A 27,012-nucleotide genomic window follows, 5' to 3' on the forward strand; every position below is an offset into this window, starting at 1 on the left:
TCTCTCAATCAGCTTCACCTGGAATGCTTTTCCRGCAGTCTTGAAGGAGTTCCCACATATGCTGAGCACTTGTTGGCTGCTTTTCCTTCACTCTGCAGTCCAACTCATCCCAAACCATCTCAATTGGGTTGAGGTCAGGTGATTGTGGAGGCCAGATCATCTGACGCAGCACTCCAGCACTCTTTGGTCAAATAGCCCTTACACAGCCTGAAGGTGTGTTGGATCATTGTTCTGTTGAAAAACAGATAGTCCCACTATGCACAAAGCAGATGGGATGGCRTATCACTGCAGAATTGCTGTGGTAGACATGCTGGTTAAGTGCACCTTGAATAATAAATAAATCAGTGTCACCAGCAATGCATCCCCACACCATCACACCTCCATGCTTCACGGTGGGAATCACACATGCAGAGATCATCCATTCACCTACTCTGCATCTCACTAAGACAAAAATCTCAAATTTGGACTCAGACCAAAGGACAGATTTCCACCGGTCTAATGTCAATTGCTCGTGTTACTTGCCCCAAGCAAGTCTCTTCTTATTGGTGTTCTTTGCAGCAATTTGACCATTGACCACACTAGCATCTGCACTTGAGAAGACTCATGAGCCCATACGCTTACTGGTAAAATTACCAAGGGGCATTATTGTAATTCCAAAATGTTAAGCATGATGTCCCCATAGGATAAGCATAATCAATATGTACAACTCCTTTGAGCAAGCATACATATTGGGCCCATCTCTCGAATGTCATGGTAAGCTAGACAGTCTGCGTAACTATCCGTCTGTCCACAATGAGACCTCARCATTTCCTTAAATCTGTAGTGAAACGATGCTCATTCCATTACTAAATCAGTAGACAAACCCCTTTTCCAGGAAAGTGACTACATTTTTTAATTCAACATTGTCTGAGAAGGGAGGGCAGAATAAGTAAAAAAATGTTTTGCTTACCACAAGGTTTCACAAATACAATCTCACAATTTATCTGTACACGACAGCATGCGTTTGCCACAGGTTCACAAATGTTCAACCAGACCAGAACAAAAAAACACAAATAACACTGGTAAAAAATAAAAAAGGTCACCGAAGTTGACTATCGAGCCACAAATTCCCACCATTAACCATTTATAAATATGGAGATACAAGTTTAAAATGTTCATTTAAAAATAAATCCTGTATAACATGGGAATTTATTCAAGCGTTGTATCCTTTAGTAGGGACGACCTCTGCGGTCCTGGCGATGGTCTCCCCTGGAGAGGGAATAAACATTTCCGTTAACAACCATGACCGATTTATTCAAACAGCTTTCAGAATTTCTTTTGGTCTTTCCCTTTTCATTCAGAACTGTATGTAATTTAACCAGGACGGATTACAATGCAATCAAGTAATTTCTGTTGCCAAAATGTGAAACTATGTGGGGGTTTAAATGTGAGAACCTCAAGTGGCATTAGAAGCTTGTTTGATGGGAGCTGGCTGAATGTGAATAATTCTTTACTCACTTCATTTCCATCATCTTGCCGGGGGGGCCCATACCCCTCCTGCCTCGGCCGCCCATGTCATCCATGGGAGGGCCACCACGGCCCCTGCCGCCGAAGCCTCCTCTTTCCATGCCACCACGTCCTCTGAATCCGCCTCCACGATCACCACCCCTGCCTCCACGGAAGCCTCCAGGGCCCCCTGGACCTCCACGGTCCATCCCTCCACGCCCACGCATGCCTGGGCCACCCCTACCACGATCGCCACCTAAAAACAAGACAATGTGTTGGTTGGAAGACAATTTATAGCTTTTCCCCTACTACTTAAATTTATCCTTCATGAAGTAGATATTTTTAAGCAAAGCATTTACCTGAAGGGGAGAAAGGTGGTCCAAAGCCTTCTGGTTTGGGTGATTTGCACTGGTTACACTCCATTCTCCAGGCAAAGTTCTGGTTACCGCAGCCCCTGCAATCATAAGCCTCAGTCAGGACTACCCCAAACCACAGAGAAAGGCAGTTATAGACTGAACAATTTACTTATTTTGTTAGTACTCACTCTTTAGGGCACTCCCAGTCTCCTGCTCTCTGCTGCATGTTGCCCCCTGAKGGTCCACCTCTACCCATGCCATGAGGACTGCCCATGCCACGGGGACCACCCCTGGGGATAAATCCGCCACGCTCCCCACCGCGTCCCATTGGACCACCACGGCTCATCATTCCTGGCCCTAAGAGTGACCAATGGATAACAGTCAGTGTTCAGAATGTKACTGAGTTTGAGATCAACTTTTACCACCATCTAATTGCCAAGTATACCTAACATCACAAATATATTTTCTATCTACCAAGACGCAGGGATGCAAATTGGTAAGGGCCCAACAAACAATTCACACGGAAAGTGGCTACTTTCAGAGAACAACAAGTATATTATAAACATGATTAATCTCAATAATCCCAACTTTCTAAAGCACAAAAAGAAAATAATGCCCTGGGGTGGGGAAGTCAGGCTCGTTGGTCTGGGGTTAAGGTTCATTATGATACTCTCAAGTCTCCCCAGACAGGAATACATAGGACAGTAGATTAGAAAAATGTAAAAACCTTGTTTATATTTTTATTTTCTAATCTGTTTAGTTTCCTGGTTTTGGATTTTCCCATTATTTTTTCCAGGGTGGCTAACAGCGTTTCATGTGATGGGAGAGTTTGTAAAGCAAATGCCCACCCGATTGATACAAAYCATATCATTCTGCCAGGTAGGCCTACTTTGCAGTCAACATTTCATAGGGAAGGTTTTTGGGAAAACCTTTAAAAATGACTGTTTAGGCATGCTAAGTGGCTACACAACATAGGCGCACAGAAACATGTATTACTTCTGAAAGTGGCAGGAAACATGAATCACTGATGCATTCTTTTCATAAATTATGAAACTAATCAATAACTACTTTTGTAATAAGTTCACCACGTTAAAATTTGTGCTCAGTCCATAGGCATGATTCACGTGGATGGTCCATTGAGATCATAACGGCGATTGCCAAAAAGCAATGAGTTTGCATCCCTAAAGATATCCTAAAATGCTACAAGTGAAACAGTTACAGAACAGTTTGGAAATGTCCATTCCAGATGTGTGGAACAGGATTTGGCAGAACATACCTCCACGGTTCATCATGCCTCCCCGGTCACCCCTCATGGGCATGCCTCCTCGCATCATCCCCATCATGGGCTTACGGCGAGCCATCGACACCTTTAGCTTCTTCCCCTGAAAGTCTTTGCCTAGGTAGAAGGGGGAAGAGAGGTGCATATTCAATACCAACATTCACTGAAAGAACTCTGCTAAGGTTATGCATGAAGCCCTAATAATTATTATCAAGGGGCAATCAGAGGGCCTCTTAGTACCCCCCAAAAAAGACACTCACCATCAAACCACTCAACTGCAGCTTTGGCACATGGGGGCTCATCATAAGACAGAGTACAATCACCCTTTGGTTTCCCCGAATCTTTGTCGGTGTAGATGTTGATAGCAGGCAGACCTGTACGCTTGTTGATCTGAAAGATGGAAAACAGTTAAATCACCCAATTCATCAGTCAATACTTTTCAAAAGCCTGTGATAACATTTAGGAAAGGCCTCCAAACTGCATCATAGTCTAGTACCAACCCTGATTATTCCACTGTGCTTGAAAAAGTCAGCGACTTCGGGCAGCGTTGCATTCTCCGTCAGGCCAGTGATGTAAATAGTGTTGTTCTCAGAGTCATCCTGCTCCTCTGGGCGTCCTGTGGACAGAGTAAGGCCTGTTTAAAAAAATGTATAACTTGATGCACACAAACATTGCTGTGTTTGATACATGGCATGATGAACTCACCTGTGTCTGAGTCTGGTCCTGTTGCCCATCCACAAAGAGAGAAGACAAGAGACCAAACGTTAGAATGCACATTTGCCTGATCTACCCCACATGCTGCAGGTTAACTTTACCCTGGCACACATGCTCCTCTGAGCATTCCCCTTTGTATAAAAATAAACATGGTGTTGCAACCTTAGAAATTAGATTATTGAAACCCAATTTGGGCAAATATATAAGAAGTGTTTTCAAATGAACTGAACACCCAAAACACCTAAGGCTGAAAATTAACCTAATTTGAAAGTTAAATAATCAAAAGACCACATTAACAAAATAAATATTTAGAAAAGTGGTTAAAAGCCTAATGGCTTCATTGGCTTGGGGCAGCATATAAAAATATATCAGTGGGAACACWTTAAAAATAGTAATCAAGTGGACGCTTGATATTGAAAATACCCTCAAAGCAGTGTGTGAGAAAAACCCTAATGAACCAGCAATACATTTATTTTGTTTCCCCCTTTGGCTAGAAAATACAACACGACAAGTAGATACAAATGTATAAATGTGTTAGGTGGTCTAGTGTATTATCGTCTTGTAATTGTCATTAAACTTACCACCAGGCTTACTGAAGCCACCTCTGTCTCCAGTGATGCTGGGGGAATAAGCGGAGATATGAAGACGATATCCCTTTAACAGCCACTTTGTACCACATAGGGATGGGGAGATTTGGCACAGTTCTGACTAGCTCTTATTTATAAAATGCCCAAGAAACTTAGCTATTAAACCCCCAAAAGACACTAAATCTTTAAAGGAACTATAGAATCTTGACAGGGGTAGGGGTCTATACAACGTTTGTGATCTATGGGTTCCCTTGCTGAATACAATATATGAACTCAAGCGGCATAACTTTCTACGAGTATCAATGTTTGGCATAATGGGGTGGCTTTAATCTTTATTACCTCTGGGATTGAAAACCCTTGTATTTTACACAACAGGATATATTTGAATTGTTTCAGATGCAGCTCAAGTTATAGACCAGTGATCTAGTTGGATTTGAAAAGGACTATACAACCAAAATTTGTTCATAGACTTCAGGCTTAGAGGATAAGGTCAATATAAAAACTGCCCCCCCCCCACACACAAAATGCCATAACATGGAAGTGCTTGGCTGACAAGCATGGAAGCCTTTACTATTCAGAGCTGTACCTGAGACAATTGCTACAAATAACTTGTATGGTACATTCAATCATTTCAAGTAAAATTTCAGCCAATAAACATTGTTTTACACAAGATTTTTTGATTACACAAAGCAAAAAAATGCAACCAATAATTTTCACTAAACATTTTGCTTTCTAAAAACGTTTTTTCCCCCTTGATGACATTCTGACTTTTTTGGGGGACATTTTTGGCCACCTCTTGTTGACACCACCGATATTGTCCCCTTTTCAAAAGGCTGCCGGCACAGACCCAGAACTGAGTTGTGGTACTGTAAAAGTATTGGTGTGTTTACATGGATCTCACTTTGTTACCTGTAGCATATAAATGCGACAAAGCATGTTAAAGAAAAGTGCACTTCAGCAATACATTTGAAGTTATACCATTTTTACACTTATTTGTTTCTTACCTGTGTGTAAGAAAGGTGAATGAATTGCATTTGTGATTATTGGGGTAATTAAACATTAAGTATGTTTAGTGAAGACTAAGGTAAATGTGCCTCTGATTTTAAACCTTTTGATTTGACCAATACAATAAGCACTGGTAGAAGATAGTGATATAGATAGACATAGCCTTGAAGTGACAAAGCAATGCATTCACCTTTTTAAAAAACAAATAAATAATACAACCCCCCCCCGGCCCCAACACCAACTCTGAACAAATATTCAGAGTTAAATGCTTCAGACCATTTCACTAAAATGTTGACACACTCGACGACTAACATCAAAACCTAACATGGCTAAATGCATAATTGTACTTTATGTATGCAGGTTGAGCTATAAGTTCCCAGTGTAAGTCCAGCTCACACAATTGTAGCATTGTATACCTAAAGGAGTGCCAAAGTCTGCACAAACTAAATACCTTCAAAATGAGAAATGGCTAAATCTATAGAAAATTATTTCCCGAATTTAAAAAACATAAAGACCAGAAAGATTTAATTAATTTCACTCAGTCCCATTAGAACAACGTGGTTGAATAGCCTATCCAAAATGCACTCCTTCATGACCATTTATTTGAATGTGACCAGAAGTGCCCTCATTCAAAAAGGCCCACGGGCATCCTTGTAGAATAAACATGCCTGCCACTTATTATCCCAACTGACTTTGGCTCCTGTGTGCTCCTGTGATTGAAAATAATTCCCACGGGAAAGTTTCTCTCAACATGGGCTACCCAGAAGATGGCTAACCGGTATTTGCTTGACAAAGTTCAGTTGGGAGGGTCTAGGTCACATCTCAAACCCATTCCACGGATAGCCGAGTGTCAGCGGATTTACACTCCTCCCTTTAACTCAATTGAAGAACGCCCCTCACCAATTAGTAAGGAACGCCCCTCCACAATTTAGTAAGGAACTCCCCTCACCAATTAGTAAGGAACTCCCCTCACCAATTAGTAAGGAACTCCCCTCACCAATTAGTAAGGAACTCCCCTCACCTGGTTGTCTGTCTTAATTGAAGGAAAAAATTTAAACCAGCAGATACTATGCCCTCCGTGGAATGAGTGACACCCCTAGACTAGGGGGCCAAAGGGGAGATATTTGCTGATGGTCTTTAGCTTGTGGATACCTTCTTACCTTTGGCCATACAGTGGGAGGGCTGAGAGCAGCAACCAGTGGCACAACATACATCTACTAGGGCGATGACTGATTTCACATAATATTTTAAAGGATGTGGTCATCAAGCTATACTGAATAAAAATAACACCACGCAACAATTTCAAAGAGTTCCAGTTCATAAGGAAATCAGTCAATTGAAATAAATGTGTTAAACCCTAATCTATGGATATGACTGGGAATACAGATATGCATCTGYTGGTCTCAGATAACTTATTGTGTTTGTTGTCCATAGCTTATGCCTGCCCATACCATAACCCCACTATGGGGCACTCCTGATGTTGACATCAGCAAACCGCTCACCCACAACGCCATACACATGCTCTACGTTTCTGAGGCCGGATGGATGTACTGCCAAATTCTCTAACATTAATTTCTCTTGCAACAGCTCGTGGACATTCCTGCAGTCAGCATGCCAATTGCACACTACCTCAAAACATCCGTGGCATTGTGCTGTGTGACAAACTGCACATTTAAGAGTGGCCTTTTATTGTCCCTAGCACATGGTGAACCTGTTATGATCATGCTRTTTAATCAGCTTCTTGATATGCCACACCTGTCAGGTGGATGGATTATCTTGGCAACGGAGAAATGCTAACTAGTGATGTTAACAAATTTATGCACATTTGAAAGAATTAAGCTTTTTGTACATATTGAACATTTCTGGGATCTTTTATAGTAGCTCATGAAACCATCACTTTACATGTAGCATTTATATTTTTGTTCAGTGTAGTTTAAAATGTAACCTACATCCTATGCCTCAACTCCCCACTTAATTCCAACAGCAGAAATCATGTGTATCATGTCTTTCTGCGGAGCTTAATTTGGCTAACTGCCCTATCCAGTRAGGGGTGATGTGCCACTCTCAGCCCAGTGCAGGCCTCACTCTGCTCCTGTAGGAGAAAAGGTTTGATGAAGTGAGAGGACGGGCGAGCACTTACCCCATGCCTCTGCTCATTCCACCACGCATGCCGCCACCACGCATCATCCCGCCGCGGTCAAACCCCCCACGGCCGCGGCCCCGGCTCTCCCCCCCACCCATGCCTCGGCCCTCACCGCGGCCCCTATATCCACCCGACTCTGGCCCCGAGTAGCCCCCTCCGTTGGAATGATCCTGCCTGTAGTTGCCTGGGGAGAGAGCAGACAGTTAGGACCCACCACAATTAAGAACTATGTATAACCAGTATAAAATCATACAATGCCATAAGACTTACTGTACTGGCTAGGCGTTCTATATTCACCCTGCTGACCATAGCTGCCTCCTGGTCCACCCTGTTGTCCATACTGGCTGGCAGGTGGCTGACTGTAGGACCCTCCGGATGTGGGAGCATAGCTGGAAGGTGGGGCCTGCTGCTGGGGTGGAGGGGCCTGTGGCGCCTGGTAACCGACACCCTGTTGGGTGTAGCCACTCTGCTGGCTCTGGTATCCACCACCTTGTGGCGGCTGGGAGTAGGAGCCCTGCTGGGGTGCCTGAGAGTAGGAGTTCTGCTCATAGCTGGTGGGTGGCTGGCTGCTGCTGCTGTAGCTGTGGGGACAGGAGATGAGGACAAGAGAAATTGGGTCAAACCTCCAGCCTGCATAATGCAGCTTGGTCTTTCTCAGATTAGTAAATACATAGCATTTGGCTTCACTCACACATTTAGCAGATGTTATTGCATGTGATCAATAACATTTTATATGATGGGTGGGATACTACCAATGCCTCCGCCAAGGATCGTAAGTTAGATTCCCAGTGCATGCATGACTAAGTTGCTTTGGATTAAAGTGCCTGCCAAATGGCACATATCATATTAACCAGTGTTCAGGTAAAGGAGCTTGAGCTGACAGTTAAGCAAACTTKTAAGTGTGAAATTTGAGGGCTCAAAGACACACCTGGGTGGTGCTCCAGCGGCCGGCTGCTGCCCATATCCCTGGTATGCAGTCTGGGCTCCATATCCACCCTGGACCCCATAAGAGGCCTGGCTGCTGCTGGTGGTGGTGGCAGCAGCGGGGGCTGCAGCATACCCTCCAGCTCCATACCCCTGCGTTGGCTGGCTGTAACCCTGAGGGGCAGCAGGAGTGGCAGCGTAACCAGCTGAGAGGAGAAAAACATAAGTCAGTGTTAAACTGCATACACAAGCCCCAGCTGCCCCACAACAAACTAGGGGCTAATGCAGGGGGTGGGCAATTCCAGTCCCAGAGGGCTTGATAGGTGTCAGTTTTGCCCCAGCTAACACACCCAACTCCAAAAATCACCTAATCATGATCTTCAGTTTAGAATTCCATTTGAATATCAGCTGTTTGCTAGGGATGGAGAAAGTGACACCAACCAGGCCCTCAGGGACTGGAGTTGCTCATCCCTGGGCTAGTGGCATAAAACTGTACATTTTGATGCGTGCTGGTCTCACATAAAAAGTTGTATAACTTTTGAGTACAATGCTTTTCAGTTAGTGGATCATGTTTTTATCAGAATAGATCAAAGTTATCACCTGCAGCGGGTGGCTGCTGACTGTAACCCTGTTGAGCGTAACCACTTGAGGTGCTACCACCTTGGGGATAGGTTGACTCAGTCGGCTGGCTGTATGACCCATATCCCTGCGGTTGGCCATAACTCGGCTGAAAAACAACAGATGTCATCTATCGAAAGTCCAACACCATTACAGATCAGTTGTTTCTTCAGAAAAAAACGTTTCTGAAATCTGCCCTCCCAAACYCAGGAGAGAAGCTTCATATTGTGTTAATTCATTGAGTCCTTAAAGATCATTGAACCCTAAAAAGCTAGGGGCTATGGAAAGGGGCTTTGGTCAGAACAAAAGTATCCTACCTGTGTGTTTTGTCCATAGCCAGCCTGAGAGGGCGGAGCCACATAGGAGCCATACCTACAAAAATAAAACAGCCTTAGTGCTATACTCCACCCCCCACCATCTTCATTGACTCGTCAATACAATAATTGTAGAGTCAGACTAATGTTCGGGGGTACTATCAACGCGATAAACAGTTCAATTATATACATTCGTTTTTCAGTGCAAGAAAACACTTACCCCGGTTGGCCTCCCGCCTGTCCATAGGAGCTGTAGTCTGCAAAATACAACAACCATGAGGACAGTTCCATTTTGATAATAAAATGTCATCATGAACATGCTTCTTTACCATGTCAAAATTACTGTTTGTGGAAAATGCAGTCTCCAAAACCTGGCTATTAGTTGACAAAGCTCAATTCAAGAAATGGCCGCCTTTATCAGCTTGTTTTACAGTGTCCACACCAACTAACGTTAGAACAGGCGCGCATTCGCTCAGCTAACGAAAAAGCTAGTTAGCTAACGTTAACTAGTAAGAGCCATCGGACGATACTATAGTTAGAATTAGCAAACTAGAGGAATGAGATGTAAGTTCGACGGGAAAATAACTCACAACCGGTTCAAAAATAGTTATAGGCTTGGGGTTTTGAAAATGTAATTCCAAAATGCAGTAACAGTTATAGCTAGTTAGCTAGCATTAAAAGCTAGCGAAAGAACCCCTCCCCCATACAAGGTAATGTAGCTAAATGGCTCGCACTGCACATAACGGTACTTAGCTGCTGCCTACATGTCTAATACCTAATATTGAAATTGATAAACTGATATGTAGACCTATTACTACGGTTTCGCAATCCTTACCCGCTGCTGATGCCATTTCGATGTCTGGTCTTCACAGAATGTTCTTCTCTCTATTCAKGCCCGCGCAGCTGGCCTGATTTTAAACGAAGGCGGACCTAACTGAAAGGGACGATCTTCTTCTTGTTCGTTGTGGGGGGGTTTATCGGCGGTTGGCATCCAACGTTATGGTGCATTACCGCCACCTATTGTGCTGGAGTGTGGGACAGAGACAGGGAGATAATGAATCCTACCTGCCAGCCCCATTACTCTTAAGAAAGATAATACAATATAAGACTATATCTAATGACGTTCTACTCAATATACTCTAAACTAATTTCCTGTATCCCGTTCTTCTTCATACTAGATCTCAGATCTCACTCTCTTTCCCTCTGATACTGCCCACATTGTAGCAATACATGCTCCACAGTCTTTGTTTCCTGGAAATAATCCCACTTTCCTGTTGGATGCTTTCCTATCACATTTAAAGTCTCAGGTGTGGCTTCAGGACAAGTCTCTGAACATCCTTGAGTGGCAAAGACAAAGCCCGGACTTCTGGAATATTTCTGGAGAGACCTGAAAATAAGTGTGCAGCAACGCTCCCCATACAACCTGACAGAGCTTGAGAGGATCTGCAGAGAAGAATGGGAGAAACTCCCCAAATACAGGTGTGCCAAGTTTGTAGCATCATACCCAAGAAGACTCACTGCTTTAATCGCTGCCAAAGACGCTTCAACATAGTACTGAGTAAAGGGTCTGAATACTTTTGTAAATGTGATATTTCAGTTTTTTAAATTTTATAAATTAGCAAACATTTCTAAAAACCTGTTTATACTTCATCATTATGGTCTATTGTGTGTGGATTGGTGAGCGCTATCGTGCATACATTTATTTTGCCCCCCCACACCAAGCGCGATCACGACACGCAGGTTAAAATATCAAAACAAACTCTGAACCAATGACATTAATTTGGGGACAGGTCGAAAAGCATTAAACATGTATGGTAATTTAGCTAGTTAGCTAACGTTAATTCGTCCTATTTAGCTAGCTTGCTGTTGCTAGCTAATTTGTCCTGGGATATAAACATTGAGTTGTTATTTTACCTGAAATGCACAAGGATCTCTACTCCGACAATTAATCCACACATAAAACGGCCAACCGAATCGTTTCTAGTCATCTCTCCTCCTTCCAGGCTTTTTCATCGTTTAAATTATATGGTGATCGCATCTAAACTTTCATTGTATTAGCACGACTACCGGCAAAACAGTTCGTCTTTCTATCACCCACGTGGGTATAACCAATGAGGAGATGGCACGTGGGTACCTGCTTCTATAAACCAATGAGGAGATGGGAGAGGCAGGACATGCAGCGCGATCTGCGTCAGAAATAGGAACAACATCTATTTTAGCCCTTGGTGTCGCAGACGCTCGTTGGCGCGCACAAGCAGTGTGGGTGCAATTATTGAATAACATGGATTTCTAAATTTATTTTACGACGCTCGCGCACGCGACGTGTCTGGTCTGGTCAGCATGTTACACTTTCACACCACTCTCTCAACGTGTTAGTCCAGTGTTAAAGTATACCCCAAGGAACCTGAAGGACCCCACCTTCTCCAAGTTTCTCCCATATAACCTCAAGCGTACCTCATCTCACACCCTCCTCCTGGTAGAGAACACTGTCTGAGTTTTCCCGACAGAGAACCTGAATCCCCACCTCTCTACTTCATCAATTACTTCCTGTACCTTCCTGACTATGTACGGCAGTTTTCTTCCCCTCTCCCATAAGGCCCCATCATCTGCAAATAATGACCGCCCAATGTCTGAGAGTAAACGTCACTGATCATGATTGATAACAACTATCTGATGCTGTCTGATCCAAAAGAGTATGACATTGTTGCCGCCCGTAGCATTGAATGCAAGGGAAGCCAGCGAGCATTTGGCCTCCCTTGATCAAAAAAAAGTATAACATAATAGCCAATCAGCGTTGAGCTAAACTGATTGAGCTCAACTGTGAATGGTCTTGGCGCACCAAAAAAAAAGTATCTAGGGTAGCCAGTTTGGATTTGGCATCACTCCTATCAAATCGCATTGAGAGCATACGTCATTGGCAGAAACAACTTGAGTTGTTGCATCTCGTTGTGGTTGTGTTGTTGTCCTCGGTGGCTAGCTAACTAGTTAAAATTGTCCCTTTCCTAAATTATCCATGAATGAAAATAGGGATATGGACTTMATTTTACATACTGGCAATGATTCTAACGGTGATTCTGATCCAACCATTAATTCATACATTGTTGTGCTGCTGGCCTGAGAGGGTTGAAGTTCAATATGTAGCTAGATGTAGTAGGCTAATGTTAACTAGCTAGTGTTGTGCATGAAAGGAAGTTAGGCTAGMGAGCAAGCATTTTAGCCAGGTAGCCTAGGACAACAAAAATAAAACTGTGTACTGTATGACAGMGTGCTAGACAGTGTACTGCATGACATAGTGATAGACCATTTACTGTATGACAGAGTGATAGAAGGTTTACTGTATGACAGAGTGTTAGACAGTATACTGGTTGAATTTATTGGCAAGACATATGAACTAACAAGTTATAGAGCAAACAACGCAATTATCACAACACATAGGTTGTAATATGGCTTTTGTTCCTAGCTTCCCCAGTGATTTTACCTACGCACCTCTACTGCTCATACCCCCATAATATCAAGCTTGATTAACAACCCCTCCTTCCACATCATATCATACGCCTTCTCCACATCGAAAAATACAGCTACAACAGTCTCCTTGTTCACCTGAGCCTTCCTGACCTCTGCTTATAAGCAGAGCACTGGGTCCATAGTTCCCCTCCCCTTGCTGAACTCACTCTGTGGCGATACTAGCCCCCTTCCCCTCCAGGAAGTAAGTTAGCCTTTCCGTAATCATACATTCCATAATCTTACATACATGTGATGTTAAAACTATTGGCTGATAGCTTGTTGGCTTCGTTGGGTCCWTCCCTGGCTTCCGGATTGGTACCACTACTGCCTCCTTCCAGCTGCATGGTAGTTTCCCCTCCTCCCAAACTCTGTTGTACACCAAAATCCAGTGCCACTAAGACGGGCCAACATAACATAGCACACCTCATATTTCCCAGGTGAAGTTAACCCAGCCTTACCTATTGCCCTTTTCATCTCTGTCATTGTAAATGGTGCATTCAACGCATCATTTACCTCCTCCCTACTATCTAGCACTCCAGGGTGCTCTTCTCTTGTTCTCTCTCTCCCCCTCTAACCCTCCTCTGACAAATTTGGCAAACTATGCACTTGGACAAACGCTTTTGCCATCATCTCTGCCTTCTCATCTGCTACTGCCACATCCTCCCCACTCCTCAACACTGGATAATCCCACTCTCTTTTGACCCCACTTGACCTCTTTGACCCTTGACCTCTTAATCTTCCCCCACACTTCTCCCACAGGTGTCGCCTTCCAATGGTGTCACAGAACCGACAACAACATGACCTCTTTGCCTGACGGATAGTTCTCCTCACCAGGGCCTGGAACTGCTTATACTGAATCAGTTGGAAGTTATGCGTCCTTTTCAGTACTCTAAATGCCCTGTTCCTACTCCTCACCATTGCCCCACACGGGACAGCTTCCTTCCTCCTCCTCCCTGAACTTAGGTATAGCTATAGAATAACTATCTTCAAAGTAATGACTCGGGACGTCGGGTTTGAAATGAAAGCATCTTTTAGTAATACTACTTGTTCACGTTACATTTAACAACTTTAGATTCTACAAAACAATAAAAGAAAGTTGCTAGCGAAAGTCAGGATAATCACTTGTCGCTTGTACATAACTGGCACGTTCTCTCTCTCTCTCTACCTCCTTTCGCAAGGCATTCTGGAACTTGCAGTCAATAGCGTAATTAAATACAACAGAAATATGTATGTAGTTTCTCTCAATCTCCAACACACTAATTCTAATACAATTACTTATGTAAATAACTGTAAAGAAAATATCTTTAGATACAGCTCAATTAATTAACTGTAAACCTTAACTCTGTAACCCATTAAAGTTACAACATCCTCCCCCCGATGAACAACTGTGTTCATCTAAATCTCAAAGCAGTATATCAACTGAACAGGTCTCCTCAACAAAGTTCCTGACGCAGTATGAACTGAACATGACCTAACTSGCTTTGGCGGCAAAGAAGTTAGTCTTTTACCCACCAGGAAGTGTGCTGGGRTCCGGGGTTGTGGTTCATCCACTTCATTGTGCACGAAGGTCAGAAGCCTAGAATTTAGCTAGCTTCAACATCTGTCAGGACTGTGCATATCTCATCAAAGTTGAGTGAAGCTCTCCCAAGAACCTTTCTCAGGCATGTTTTCACTGACCTGACGAGTCTTTCCCAGAATCCGCCCCACCAGGCTGCTCGCTCAGCGATAAACCTCCAGGTGATGCCCCTTTCTGAGAAGAACGCCAAGAGTTGGGGCTCTTCGATTGCCTTCCACAGCTCTTTCAAGTCCTGATCAGCTCTCTTGAACGTTTTTGCATTGTCTGAGTAGATTACCTTGCATAGTCCTCTCCTTGAGATTCATCTTTTTAGAGCTAACAGGAATGTCTCTGTTGACTGATCTGAGACTAGTTCAAAATGCACTGCTCTGGTGACTTCTTCACAGAACCATTTTCTTTCACGTAGAGCGGTCCTGCAAAATCCACACCTGGATAGGTAAGGTCACCGAGCCTTGGTAAAGGCTCGGTGACCTGCTGTCCGGCCCTTGCCTTGAATCTCTTGCACACTATACATCTTGTCACTGTGCTCTTGACTAGCTGCCTAGCACGCAGGATCCAGTATCACTCTCTGATTTGTACTAGAGTCTCTCTTGCTCCGGAATGCATCACCTTCTCATGGTGGTACTGTATCAGCATTTCTGAGTATCTGTACTTGTTGGGCAAAAGCCATGGGTTCTGCTCTCTGAATGTGAAGTTGGACTGTTGCAGTCTTCCTCCTACACTGAGTAGTTCGTGTTCGTCCAAGAACGGTTTCTGTTCTCTGATTTTACAGTCATTGGTTAGGCCTTTTCCTGCCTTCAGTAGTTTGATCTCCTGTCCGAAACTCTGTTGTTGCGTTACCTTGATCCAGTACTTTTCTGCATCGAACAGTTCCTAAGCAGTCAGTTCACCTTGCATCTTTATGTTTGTACGAGTATTGGCTAGAATCTCTTTATCCAGGCGGTGACTCTGAACACTCTTTTCAGTTTGCTGTACCTTTCAAGCTCCAACACAGGTTCAGYGCCGTCTGTGCTGTTTGCTGCGAGTTGTACAGTAACCTGGCGACTGGACTTGAGTTCTGTATTTACCTCTTCTGGAACCTTATCAGTCTGGACTGATTGGGTGATGTCAGAATTCTGGGTCCATTCCACCATAGCTCGCTCTGTGTCAAGTTTCGAACAGTTTGTCCTCTTGTAGGGAGGTCGGCTGGATTAGTTTTCCCTTCAATATGTGACCATGACTCTGGATTGGTCAAGGACTGGATCTCAGTCACTCTGTTCGCGACAAACTGTTTCCATTTCTGAGCTGAGCTGCAAATCCAATGCAGCACGATCATCGAGTCTGTACACATTTTGATCTGTTTTTCTTCCATTTTCAGTGTGGTCATCAGGTTGTTTGCTAGTCTCGCTCCAATCACAGCTCCCATGAGCTCCAGGCGTGGCAGCGTAATTTTCTTAAGTGGGGCTACCCTGGACTTGGATGCGACTAGACTTGTCGTTGTTCCCGATTCACCTTGCAAGTAAGCTACTGCACCGTAAGCCCTTTCACTTGCGTCACAGAACACGTGTAGTTTCAGGGTGTGGCTGTTCTGTGGCCGCATGTCTGTTCTGTACCACCTTGGTATGGCGAGTTGGTGTAACTGGGTTAGTTCTGAACACCCCTGTTGCCATTCTCGTGTCAGATCAGGTGGTAATTTTTAGTCCCAGCTGAGTCCCCTCTCCCACATTTCCTGGAACATGCACTTGATCCTGATGGTGAAGGGGGTCAAGGAAACCAAGAAGGTCGAAGATACGTGCAGACGACTGCAGAACACTTCTCTTTGTGTTTTTCTTTAGAATGCTCAGTAGCGGCCTGAGGTCAAACACAAAGTCATCTGTTCCTGGTCTCCATACTAAACCTAAAACCTTCAGCACTACTCCTTGTGTTTCTAGCATCAACGGTTGGTCAGTTGTCGTACTCTCCTCCAATTTTGTTTTCAGTTCAGGAGAGTTGGTAATTCACTTGCAGAGGTCCATGCCTGTAATCGACAGCATTCGCTTTGCAGTTGTTGTCACAAGGTAAGCCTCTTCAACATTGTGTGAACTGCAATGAAGTCATCTACATAGAGTGACTCTCAATATCTCCACAACTTCTGGTTGTTCTGTTTCATATTGTTTCAGGTGCTTCCTGATTGTAGCTGCCAGGAAGAATGGACTTGGGGAAGCTCCAAATACCACTCTTCATCCTCAGCACACGCAGCTCCTCTTCATTTTCTCCCCTTGGTGGGMCTGTGAGCCATAGGAATCTCACGGCTTCTCTGTCTCTCTCTGCTAGGGATATCTGCAGGAAAGCCTTCTTGATGTCTGCCATGAATGCGATCTCATGTAGTCTGAACTAGAGGTCGACCGATTTCAAGTTTTCCTAACATTCGGAAAATCGGTATTTTTGGGCACCGATTTGCCGATTTTTTTATTGTATTTTTTTACACCTTTATTTAATCTTTATTTAACTAGGCAAGTCAGTTAAGAACACATTCTTATTTTCAATGACGGGCTAGGAACGAGGCAGAACGACAGATTTTTTACCTTGTCAGCTCGGGGGATCCAACTTGCAACCTTACAGTTAACTAGTCCAATGCTCTAACACCATTACATTGCACTCCACGAGGAGCCTGCCTGTGCCGCGAGCAGCTAGCTAGCATTAAACTTATCTTATAAAAAACAATCAATCAATGACTGTCATTGCTCCAATGTGTACTTAACCATAAACATCAATGCCTTTTTTAAATCAATACACAAGTATATATTTTTAAACCTGCATATTTAGCTAAAAGAAATCCAGGTTAGCAGGCAAATATTAACCAGGTGAAATTGTGTCATTTCTCTTGCGTCATGTGCACGGCCAGAGTCAGGGTATATGCAACAGTTTGGGCCGCCTGGTTCTTAGCGAACTAATTTGCCAGAATTGTACGTAATTATGACATAACATTGAAGGTTGTGCAATGTAACAGGAATATTTAGACTCATGGATGCCACCCGTTAGATAAAATACGGAACGGAATAAATGTTTTGTTTTCGAGGTGATAGTTTTGTGAACGCTGCGTGTAACACATCCGGTGTCAGGATACATAAAAAGCAAGGTCTGTTAACTTTCTTTAATTATGTTTAATTACCGCAAACAATGAATGGCAAATGCAATTTTCGTATATACGGGTTCGCTGTTTCACCGCGCAGGATGAACAGGGAACTGGCAAGAAGTACGTAAACAGCTGTTCTTATACCGTGATGACGTCGTTTCAACGCGTCTGTTAGCCTATCACAGTAGAGGCTGGGCTTGGTTTAGACTCTGCCCCCCTTTGCTGGCCCCTTGGCGCGTTCCTTTGTTCCTCTGGTTGCTGGGTAGATTAGCTCCGTCTTGGGTCTGTCGATTCTACACTAAAACAGTTCCTAATATGGTATTGTCCAGTATTCTAACCTCTTGGTTGGTCTAGAGCTGCACCCTTCCCCTCTCCAGACTGTCCACAACTTTTATGGCCTGTGTTGGTCAGTCCTTACACCTACACACACTATACAGAGCGGGGTGTGCGTACATGTGTGTAACAAAACAATATTCCTCTTCAACCAATATGCTAACAGGCTATTATGCATAAACATAAATCCTAACAGTTTCCGGATTAGTCAAAGGTATATGGTTTAGAGAGAAATAGTCGACGCGTTATAATTCCTGTAATAACTTGCGGCTGAACTTGAAAGGGGTTCCTTCGTTATTTTACCGTTCATGTCTTCCATAGAGAATGTCTTGATCTACTTCAAATAAGGTCTGTGTTTCGTGCAGGCTTAAACCGCCTCGACGTTTTGATACCCGTGCAAATCTCACTAGGATAAGGTAACGTTTGTCAACATATTTTCATAAATCCACCCTACAAAAAAAATGATCTTCGCTTATATTTAGCCAATATTGATCATAGTTACCTTGTCCTATGGATATCTACAGTTATAAAATTGGCAAGGTGGTGTAAGCATACACAAAACACAGACCTTATTTTAAGTGAATCTAAAAATATCCTATGGAATAAATGAAGGAACCGCTTTTCAGATTTTGCTAGAAGGTGTCATGGGAATTATGACTCGCACTTTGGTCGTCAATTCTTACCATGCCCATTATTAAAATAGGATTTCCTGCATATAGAAATGACAGTTTTTGTTTTCATTCATCMCAGGTAACTTAAACTCAATTTTTATTCAAACAGTTGAGAGTATTTGTCTCCTAAGCAGACTCTTCAGTATCATTGTCACTTCAGAGCTGTGTGTGTGTGTGTATTTATGTATTATATTAAGTTAAAATAAGTGTTCATTGTTCATTCAGTATTGTTGCAATTGTCATTATTACAAAAATGTGTGTGTGTATGATATATATATATATATAAAACATTTTATTTTTTATAAATCGGCCGATTAATCGGTATCGGCTTTTTTTGTCCTCCAATAATCGGTATCGGTGTTGAAAAATCATAATCGGTCGACCTCTAGTCTGAACCTTATCAGAACGCTGAGCAGATCCGGATTCAGGTTCGGTCCTGTGAGTAGACAGTCATTGAGGGATGGACAGCCATCTTCATGGGACGAGGCATCAAATACCACTCTCAGTTTTGTCGTCACCTTATCTTCTCGGAGTACTGCATGGTRAGGTAAGTAGTATTTTACGTTGTCTGCCCTTGATGCGTTGTCTTTGGGCACGTCCTCTGCCATATCCTGTTGTAAGTAGTCCTCTACTACTTCATTGTATCTGCTGTACAACGTCACATCCTTCTTCAGACCTTYAAACCGTTTCTTGGCGATTCTATAGTTGTCTTGGAGTTTTGGCATTTCTCGTTTCCATGGCAACTCCACATGGTATCGTCCATCTTTGAAGGTAGTTGTTTTCTCGAACCTCCGTAGAGCCTCGTTTTCCTCTGGGTTCTGTGTTTTCTTGCTTATAATACCCAGAGACTCAAGTTCCCAGAATGCATGCAGTTGTTTGGAGACTAGTGTGTCTTCATCAAGTAGGATGAACATGCATGTTGCCTCAGTGACACTTGACATGGACACTGGTCCCTGCACCGACCATCCAAAGGTGCTCTCTAAAGCAACCAGCGTCTCCGTCAGTCACTCCACTCTGCTTGATACTATCTGCCAGTAGTAGTCTGCTCCTATCAGGACAGAGAGTTCAGGATCATTGTCATCTCCTGGAAAGTCTGCGAGCTGCAGTCCCTTTCTTTTGAGCTCATGTTGAATCTGTTCACCAGGAACCTTCATCACAGCTGTGCACACTTTTTCAATTGCCTCCATCTCTATTCTCTGCTGTTTGTCCCAGACATTCTCCAAGATGACTTTCATTCTGTTGCGTTGGGACGTTGCTGGAGCAGAGGAGCCAAACGTGTGAAGAGTGAGTGCCTCTTGTCTGATTACTGGAAGCTTCAAGCCCTTCACAAGGTTTTCATGTACAAAGCTTCTCTGACTGCCTCCATCTAGTAAGCAACGAGCTATCTTCCTGCCCGATGGGCCTTCTACCCATGCCTTTGCCGTTTGTAGCAACACAGTGTTCTGTCCRTCTGGTTTCATCTTCACTGAATGGGGGATAACTGAGGAAAAACAGCATCTGCAGAAACAGTAGGGGATTGCACCTCACTCCTCTTTCCGGTACACACAGCAATGTGATGTCTGCTTCCACATGTTGCACATGACACATCTTTGACTTTACAGAATTTTGCTATGCGTTTCTGTCCTAAACATATGTAACAGTATAACTTTAGACCGTCCCCTCGCCCCGACACGGGCGCGAACCAGGGACCTTCTGCACACATCAACAACAGTCACCCACGAAGCATCGTTACCCATCGCTCCACAAAAGCCGCGGCTCTTGCAGAGCAAGGGGAACCACTACTTCAGGGTCTCAAAGCGAGTGACGTAACCGATTGAAACGCTATTAGCGCGGACCACCGCTAACTAGCTAGCCATTTCACATCCGTTACACATACAAAGCATCTTCCGATTTTCTTTAGTTTCTCTTTGCGTGTAGCAATATTGTGGTCAGAGCAGTTTTCTGATTTGTGGTCTGCACTGTCACAGAATAGACAGTTTTGTTCCTTCTGGCTGGCTGTGTGCAGTGCCGCAGCAGATGGCATGTTGGGTATTTTTGTTTTCATTTCATTGGAGGAGCATGACCGGTTCCATGGTTTGCTCTCTTTCTGTTGGTTGCATGATCTTGTCATTTGTAGTGCTCTCTCCCTGCTCTGAACCTCCTTCTGTAGGAAACTGACAATCTCAGGCACTTTCCATTCATCATCTACTCCCCTCTGACGACTATAGTCAAGAGATATGTCCTCTGGAATCATCTGCAGTAAGATTGGGCAYAGTAGGCTTCCATAGGTTTCGGACACTACACCCAGTGATTCCAAGATCCTAATCTGAATTTCAGATTCATCATATAGCTGCCTCAATGCATTTAGATCAGAGGATTTCTTCACAGGAGTGAGATTCAGCAGCTTTGACATGTGAGCACTAATCACAARATCTTTCCTTCCAAATCTGCTCTTGAGCAGAGCGATTGCAACATCATAGTTACTGTCTGTTAACATCAGTCCTGCTACTGCCTTTGCAGCTGGTCCAGTGAGATATGTTTTCAGAWAGGTAAACTTCTYTTYATTACACAGTRAATCATTKTTGTGAATAGCRGTCTCATACTGRCTCCAAAACTCCTGCCACATACTGACATCTCCATAGAATTTCTCAATAATCAACKTYGKTAKCCTTACTGATTGTCTCTGTGATCTGTTTGAGTTAGCGTGCACCCGTGCTGGTAGTGGATTGAGGTCCTGTTTTTTCTTTATCACTCTTTGTGCACGGCTCTTCAGCATGATAACGCGCTCTTTGTAATCCTCCGTGCATGTAATCTCAGCCTCCAATCCGTCCAAAAGCGTTAACTGTTCAATTCCATGATCAAGTAAAAGCAAACTGTCCTCCTTAGCCGACAGCAATTCCAACAATGTACTCAAGTGATCGGTATCCGAATTTGACTGGGTTATTTCCACGTCAATCTGATTCAAAATCCGTGTTGTGGCACCTCGTATGGTACCCCGCKTTCGTCTCATTCTTTCTGCTGCATGCCGACGTTCCTCCTCAGCAATTTCAGCCGCTTCATCCCAATGATCTTCGTTGCAGCTCATACTTGTCCCGGGTTTCGGCACCAAAATGTAGAATAATTATCTTCAGAGTAATGACTCGGGACGTCGGGTTTGAAATGAAAGCTTCTTTTAGTAATACTACTTGTTCACGTTACATTTAACAATTTTAGATTCTACAAAACAATAAAAGAAAGTTGCTAGCGAAAGTCAGGATAATCACTTSTCACTTGTACATAAATGGTGCGCTCTCTCTCGCTACCTCCTTTCGCAAGGCATTCTGGAACTTAAAGTCAATAGCGTAATCCAATACTAACCAATACAACAGAAATATGTATGTAGTTCTCTCAATCTCCAACACACGAATTCTAATACAATTRCTTATGTAAATAACTGTAAAGATTAATTAACTTTAAACATTAACTCTGTAAGCCATTAAAGTTATAACAATAGACTCAGTAGCTGCCCCACTAAAGCTGTTCTCACCCAGTTATTCATACTGTCCACATCCCCTCTCATATCCACCCGAGCCATCACCTGCTCCCTCAGCTCCTGAAACGGATCCCACTTTGCCCTTCCAAACGCCCACCTGCCTATTCCATCCACTGACACCTCCTCCTCCCTCCAGCCTACTGTGCATACTATGAGGTAATGATCACTCTCTACTGCAAAGTCCATGGAGAACAAGAGCACCTAGGCTAGGTAACACGGTCACCACCGATAAATCCATGATAATCGAAAATTTCAATAAGCATTTCTCTACGGCTGGCCATGCTTTCCTCCTGGCTACCGCAACCCCGGCCAACAGCTCCGCACCCCCCGCAGCTACTTGCCCGAGCCTCCCCAGCTTCTCCTCACCCAAATCCAGATTGCAGATGTTCTGAAAGAGCTGCAAAACCTGGCCCTGTACAAATCAGCTGGGCTAGACAATCTGGACCCTCTCCTTCTAAAATGATCCACCACCATTGTTGCAACCCTTATTACCAGTCTGTTCAACCTCTCTTTCGTATCGTCCGAGATCCCTAAAAATTGGAAATCTGCCGCAGTCATCCCCCTCTTCAAAGGGGGTGACACTCTAGACCCAAACTGTTATAGACCTATATCCATCCTGCGCTGCCTTTCTAAAGTCTTCGAAAGCCAAGTTAACGAACAGATCACTGACCATTTCGAATCCCACCGTACCTTCTCCACTGTGCAATCCGGTTTCCGAGCCGGTCACGGGTGCACCTCAGCCACGCTCAAGGTCCTAAACGATATCATAACCGCCACCGTTTAAAGACAGTACTGTGCAGCCGTCTTCATCGACCTGGCCAAGGCTTTCGACTCTGTCAATCCCTGTATTCTTATCGGCAGACTCAATAGCCTTGGTTTCTCTAATGACTGCCTTGCCTGGTTCACCAACTACTTCGCAGACAGAGTTCAGTGTGTCAAATCGGAGGGCCTGTTGTCCGGACCTCTGGCAGTCTCTATGGGGGTGCCACAGGGTTCAATTCCCGGGCCGACTCTTTTCTCTTTATATATCAATGATGTTGCTCTTGCTGCTGGTGATTCTCTGATCCACAACTATGCAGACGACACCATTCTGTATACATCTGGCCCTTCTTTGGACACTGTGTTAACTAACCTCCAAACGAGCTTCAATGCCATACAACACTCCTTCCGTGGCCTCCAACGACTCTTAAACGCTAGTAAAACCAAATGCATGCTTTTCAACCGTTCGCTGCCCGCACCCGCCTGCCCGACTAGCATCACTACTCTGGACGGTTCTGACCTAGAATATGTGGACAACTACAAATACCTAGGTGTCTGGCTAGACTGTAAACTCTCCTTCCAGACTCATATTAAACATCTCCAATCCAAAATCAAATCTAGAATCGTCTTTCTATTTCGCAACAAAGCCTCCTTCACTCAYGCAGCCCAACTTACCCTAGTAAAACTGACTATCCTACCTATCCTCGAATTCAGCAATGTCATCTACAAAATAGCTTCCAATACTCTACTCAGCAAACTGGATGCAGTCTATCACAGTGCCATCCGTTTTGTTACCAAAGCCCCTTATACCACCTACCACTGCGACATGTATGCTCTTGTTGGCTGGCCCTCGCTACATATTCGTCGCCAGACCCACTGGCTCAGGGTCATCTATAAGTCTATGCTAGGTAAAGCCCCGCCTTATCTCAGCTCACTGGTCAAGATAACAACACCCACCCGTAGCACGCACTCCAGCAGGTATATCTCACTGGTCATCCCCAAAGCCAACACCCCCTTTGGCCGCCTTTCCTTCCAGTTCTCTGCTGCCAGTGACTGGAACGAATTGCAAAAATCGCTGAAGCTGGAGACTTATATTTCCCTCACTAACTTTAAACATCAGCTATCTGAGCAGCTAACCTATTGCTGCTTCTGTACATAGTCCATCTGTAAATAGCCCACCCAATCTACCTACCTCATCACCATATTGTTTTTATTTACCTTTCTGCACACCAGTATCACTACTTGCACATCATCATCTGCTCATCTATCAATCCAGTGTTAATCTGCTAAATTGTAATTACTTCGCTACTATGGACAATTTATTGCCTTACCTCCTCACGCCATTTGCACACACTGTATATAGACTTTATTTTTTTCTACTGTGTTATTGACTGTACGCTTGTTTATTCCATGTGTAACTCTGTGTTGTTTGTGTCACACTGCTTTGCTTTATCTTGGCCAGGTCGCAGTTGTAAACGAGAACTTGTTCTCAACTAGCTTACCTGGTTAAATAAAGGGGAAATATATATATATATWTTTAAATACTGTCGATTCATCCTATCTTACTGGATGCCAGATTGTATAAGGGCACAAGGCGAGACCCAGATGCAGACAGAGGAGGCAGATGGTTTGAGTCTTTGATATTTATTACAATCCAAAAGGGTAGGCAACAGAACGGTCGTGGACAGGCAAAAGGTCAAAACCAGTTCCCAGTCCAGGAGGTACAGAGTGGCAGGCAGGCTCAAGGTCAAGGCAGGCAGAATGGTCAGGCAGGCGAGTACAGTGTCCAGAAACAGGCAAGGGTCAAAACCGGGAGGACTAGCAAAAAGAGAATAGAAAAAGCAGGCGCACGGGAAAAACACACTGGTTGACTTGAACATACAAGACAAAATAGCACAGAGAGACAGTAACACACGGATAAATATACTGGGGAAAATAAGAGACACCTGGAGGGGGTGGAGACAATCACAAGGACAGGTGAAACAGATCAGGGCGTGACGGATTGAGGTCCAAGGCAGACTTTTCATTCAGGCACACCATTCATTCAGGCACACCAGCTCTTTAATTTCTATCAGATCACCATTTCCATCCAAAATAAAAGGTAGGGGTGTGGATCAGAAAAACAGTAATTTTTGTCTTCACTATATATATATTCTACCACCTTCTGCCCGATTGTCCACCTGTATGCCCTATGCTTACCCCCTCCTCGCTCCCAGCATTCCCCAGTTGCCGTGACCGCAGGATGTCCTTCTGAACTCCCTTTCAACCTTGCCCAGTACGCTAATGCAAGTTTGTCCTGCCTTATCCTCAGTGGCAGTTCCTCACTATCCACCTGCAATGCCTCAACAGGCGTTGTCCTGAAGGCACCCAAACACAATCTCAGGGCCCTTGACTGTATCCTATCTAGGCGCTGTAGTACCGCTTCGGCTGCCGATCCATATACAAAGCACCCATAATCCAAAAATGACCTGATCAATGCCTGATACATATACAACAGTGTTAGTCTATCCGACCCCCGATCATATCTGCCAGTGTCTTCATGAGGTTCAGCACCTTCCTACACTTAATTTCAATATGCTCAACATGTCTCTTCCATGTAATCCTCTCATCAAACCACATACCTAAATACTTAAACTCAGACACCCTGCCTATATCCTGACCGTATATTTGCAGCCTAACATTTTCAACCTTCCTCCTAGAAAACACCATAACGCAGGACTTGGCCACAGACATCCTAAACCCCCATGTTAGAGACCAATCTTCCACAACTCCCACAACTTGCATCTTCCTCATCACATATTTCACATTCCCACCTCTCTTCCATACAGCCCTATCATCAGCATACAAGGCCACACACACTCTCTGTTCCACCTCTTTAAACATGTCATCTATCATCAGGATGAACAAGACCTGATTAACCACACTTCCCTGAGGAGTAACATTGTCCACTTCAAACCGCAYTGACAATTCTGACCCCACCCTCACCCATATGACTCGATCGAAGTTCATGATCCAGTTATACAGATGTCCTCCAATGTACGCAACTTGATCAACAACCCTTCCCTCCACATGGTATCGTAAGCTTTCTCAATGTCAAAATACACAACACTCATCACCTCTTTTATTATCAGGGCCTTGGCTATCTCTGTACTAACTGTCACCAGGGCATCCATGGCAGACATCCCTCTCCTGAACCCACTCTGTGCTGCGCTCATCAAACCCCTAACCTGTCGTCACTAGTTACCACAGCCATAAAGTAATAACCCTTCCCATTTCTACCATTTCTTCTTCTTCTTCTTTGATATTATGGTGGTCCGCAAACAAATGTTATAGGTGCATGCCGCCACCTATTGTATTGGTTGTGTTTCAGCCTACTATTCTGTAGTATGAATTCATTACAATTGTGAAAAAAATATAAATACAGTACCAGCCAAAAGTTTGGATACCTACTCATTCAAGGGTTTTTCTTTATTTACACTATTTTCTACATTGTAGAATGATAGTGAAGACATCAAAACTATGAAATAACACACATGGAATCATGTAGTAACCCAAAAAGTGTTAAACAAATCAAAATATATTTTTTATTCTTCAAAGTAGCCACCCTTTGCCTTGATGACAGCTTATGCACACTCATGGCATTCTCTCAACCAGCTTCACCTGTAATGCTTTTCCAAAAGTCTTGAAGGAGTTCCCACATATGCTGAGCACTTGTTGGCTGCTTTTCCTTCACTCTGCGGTCTACCTTATCACAAACCATCTCGATTGGGTGGAGGTCTGGTGATTGTGGAGGCCAGGTCATCTGATGCAGCACTCCATCAGTCTCCTTTTTGGTCAAATAGCCCGTACACAGCCTGGAGGTGTGTTGGGTCATTGTCCTGTTGAAAACCAAATGATAGTCCCAATAAGCGCAAACCAGATGGGATGGCGTATCACTGCAGAATGCTGTGTTAGCCATGCTGGTTAAATGTGCCTAGAATTCTAAATAAATCACAGACAGTGTCCCCAGCAAWGCACCCCCACACCATCACACCTCCTCCATGCTTCACGGTGGGAACCACACATGCAGAGATCATCCGTCCACCTACTCTGCGTCTTACAAAGACACGGTGGTTGTAACCAAAAATCTCAAATTTGGA

The 27,012-nt window shown here is 43.9% G+C and overlaps 1 protein-coding gene across 3 annotated transcripts; it reads right to left on the reverse strand.

Annotated features, from left to right (window-relative positions):
- Positions 1-875: 875 nt before the first annotated feature.
- ewsr1a (EWS RNA-binding protein 1a) lies at positions 876-10,371 on the reverse strand. Of its 3 annotated transcripts, none has more exons than XM_023987854.2 (16): positions 10,261-10,371; positions 9,646-9,682; positions 9,429-9,483; positions 9,094-9,220; positions 8,498-8,699; positions 7,867-8,150; positions 7,567-7,753; positions 4,416-4,453; positions 3,826-3,843; positions 3,621-3,736; positions 3,381-3,510; positions 3,118-3,237; positions 2,030-2,198; positions 1,845-1,939; positions 1,498-1,741; positions 876-1,248 (listed from the first exon to the last, which is right to left on the reverse strand). In XM_023987854.2, exons 1-16 carry the CDS (start codon positions 10,274-10,276, stop codon positions 1,209-1,211), a joined length of 1,878 nt encoding a protein of 625 aa, XP_023843622.1. In that variant the 5' UTR covers positions 10,277-10,371; the 3' UTR covers positions 876-1,208. The 3 variants fall into 3 exon arrangements, with proteins under 3 accessions (XP_023843622.1, XP_023843621.1, XP_070299735.1); XM_023987853.2 differs by having other exon boundaries at positions 7,840-8,150; XM_070443634.1 differs by lacking the exon at positions 3,826-3,843 and having other exon boundaries at positions 3,621-3,754; positions 7,840-8,150.
- Between the last annotated feature and the right edge of the window lie 16,641 nt (positions 10,372-27,012).

Source organism: Salvelinus sp. IW2-2015, linkage group LG5, assembly GCF_002910315.2.
Source record: "Salvelinus sp. IW2-2015 linkage group LG5, ASM291031v2, whole genome shotgun sequence".
In the NCBI taxonomy this organism is placed as follows: Eukaryota; Metazoa; Chordata; class Actinopteri; order Salmoniformes; family Salmonidae; genus Salvelinus; species Salvelinus sp. IW2-2015.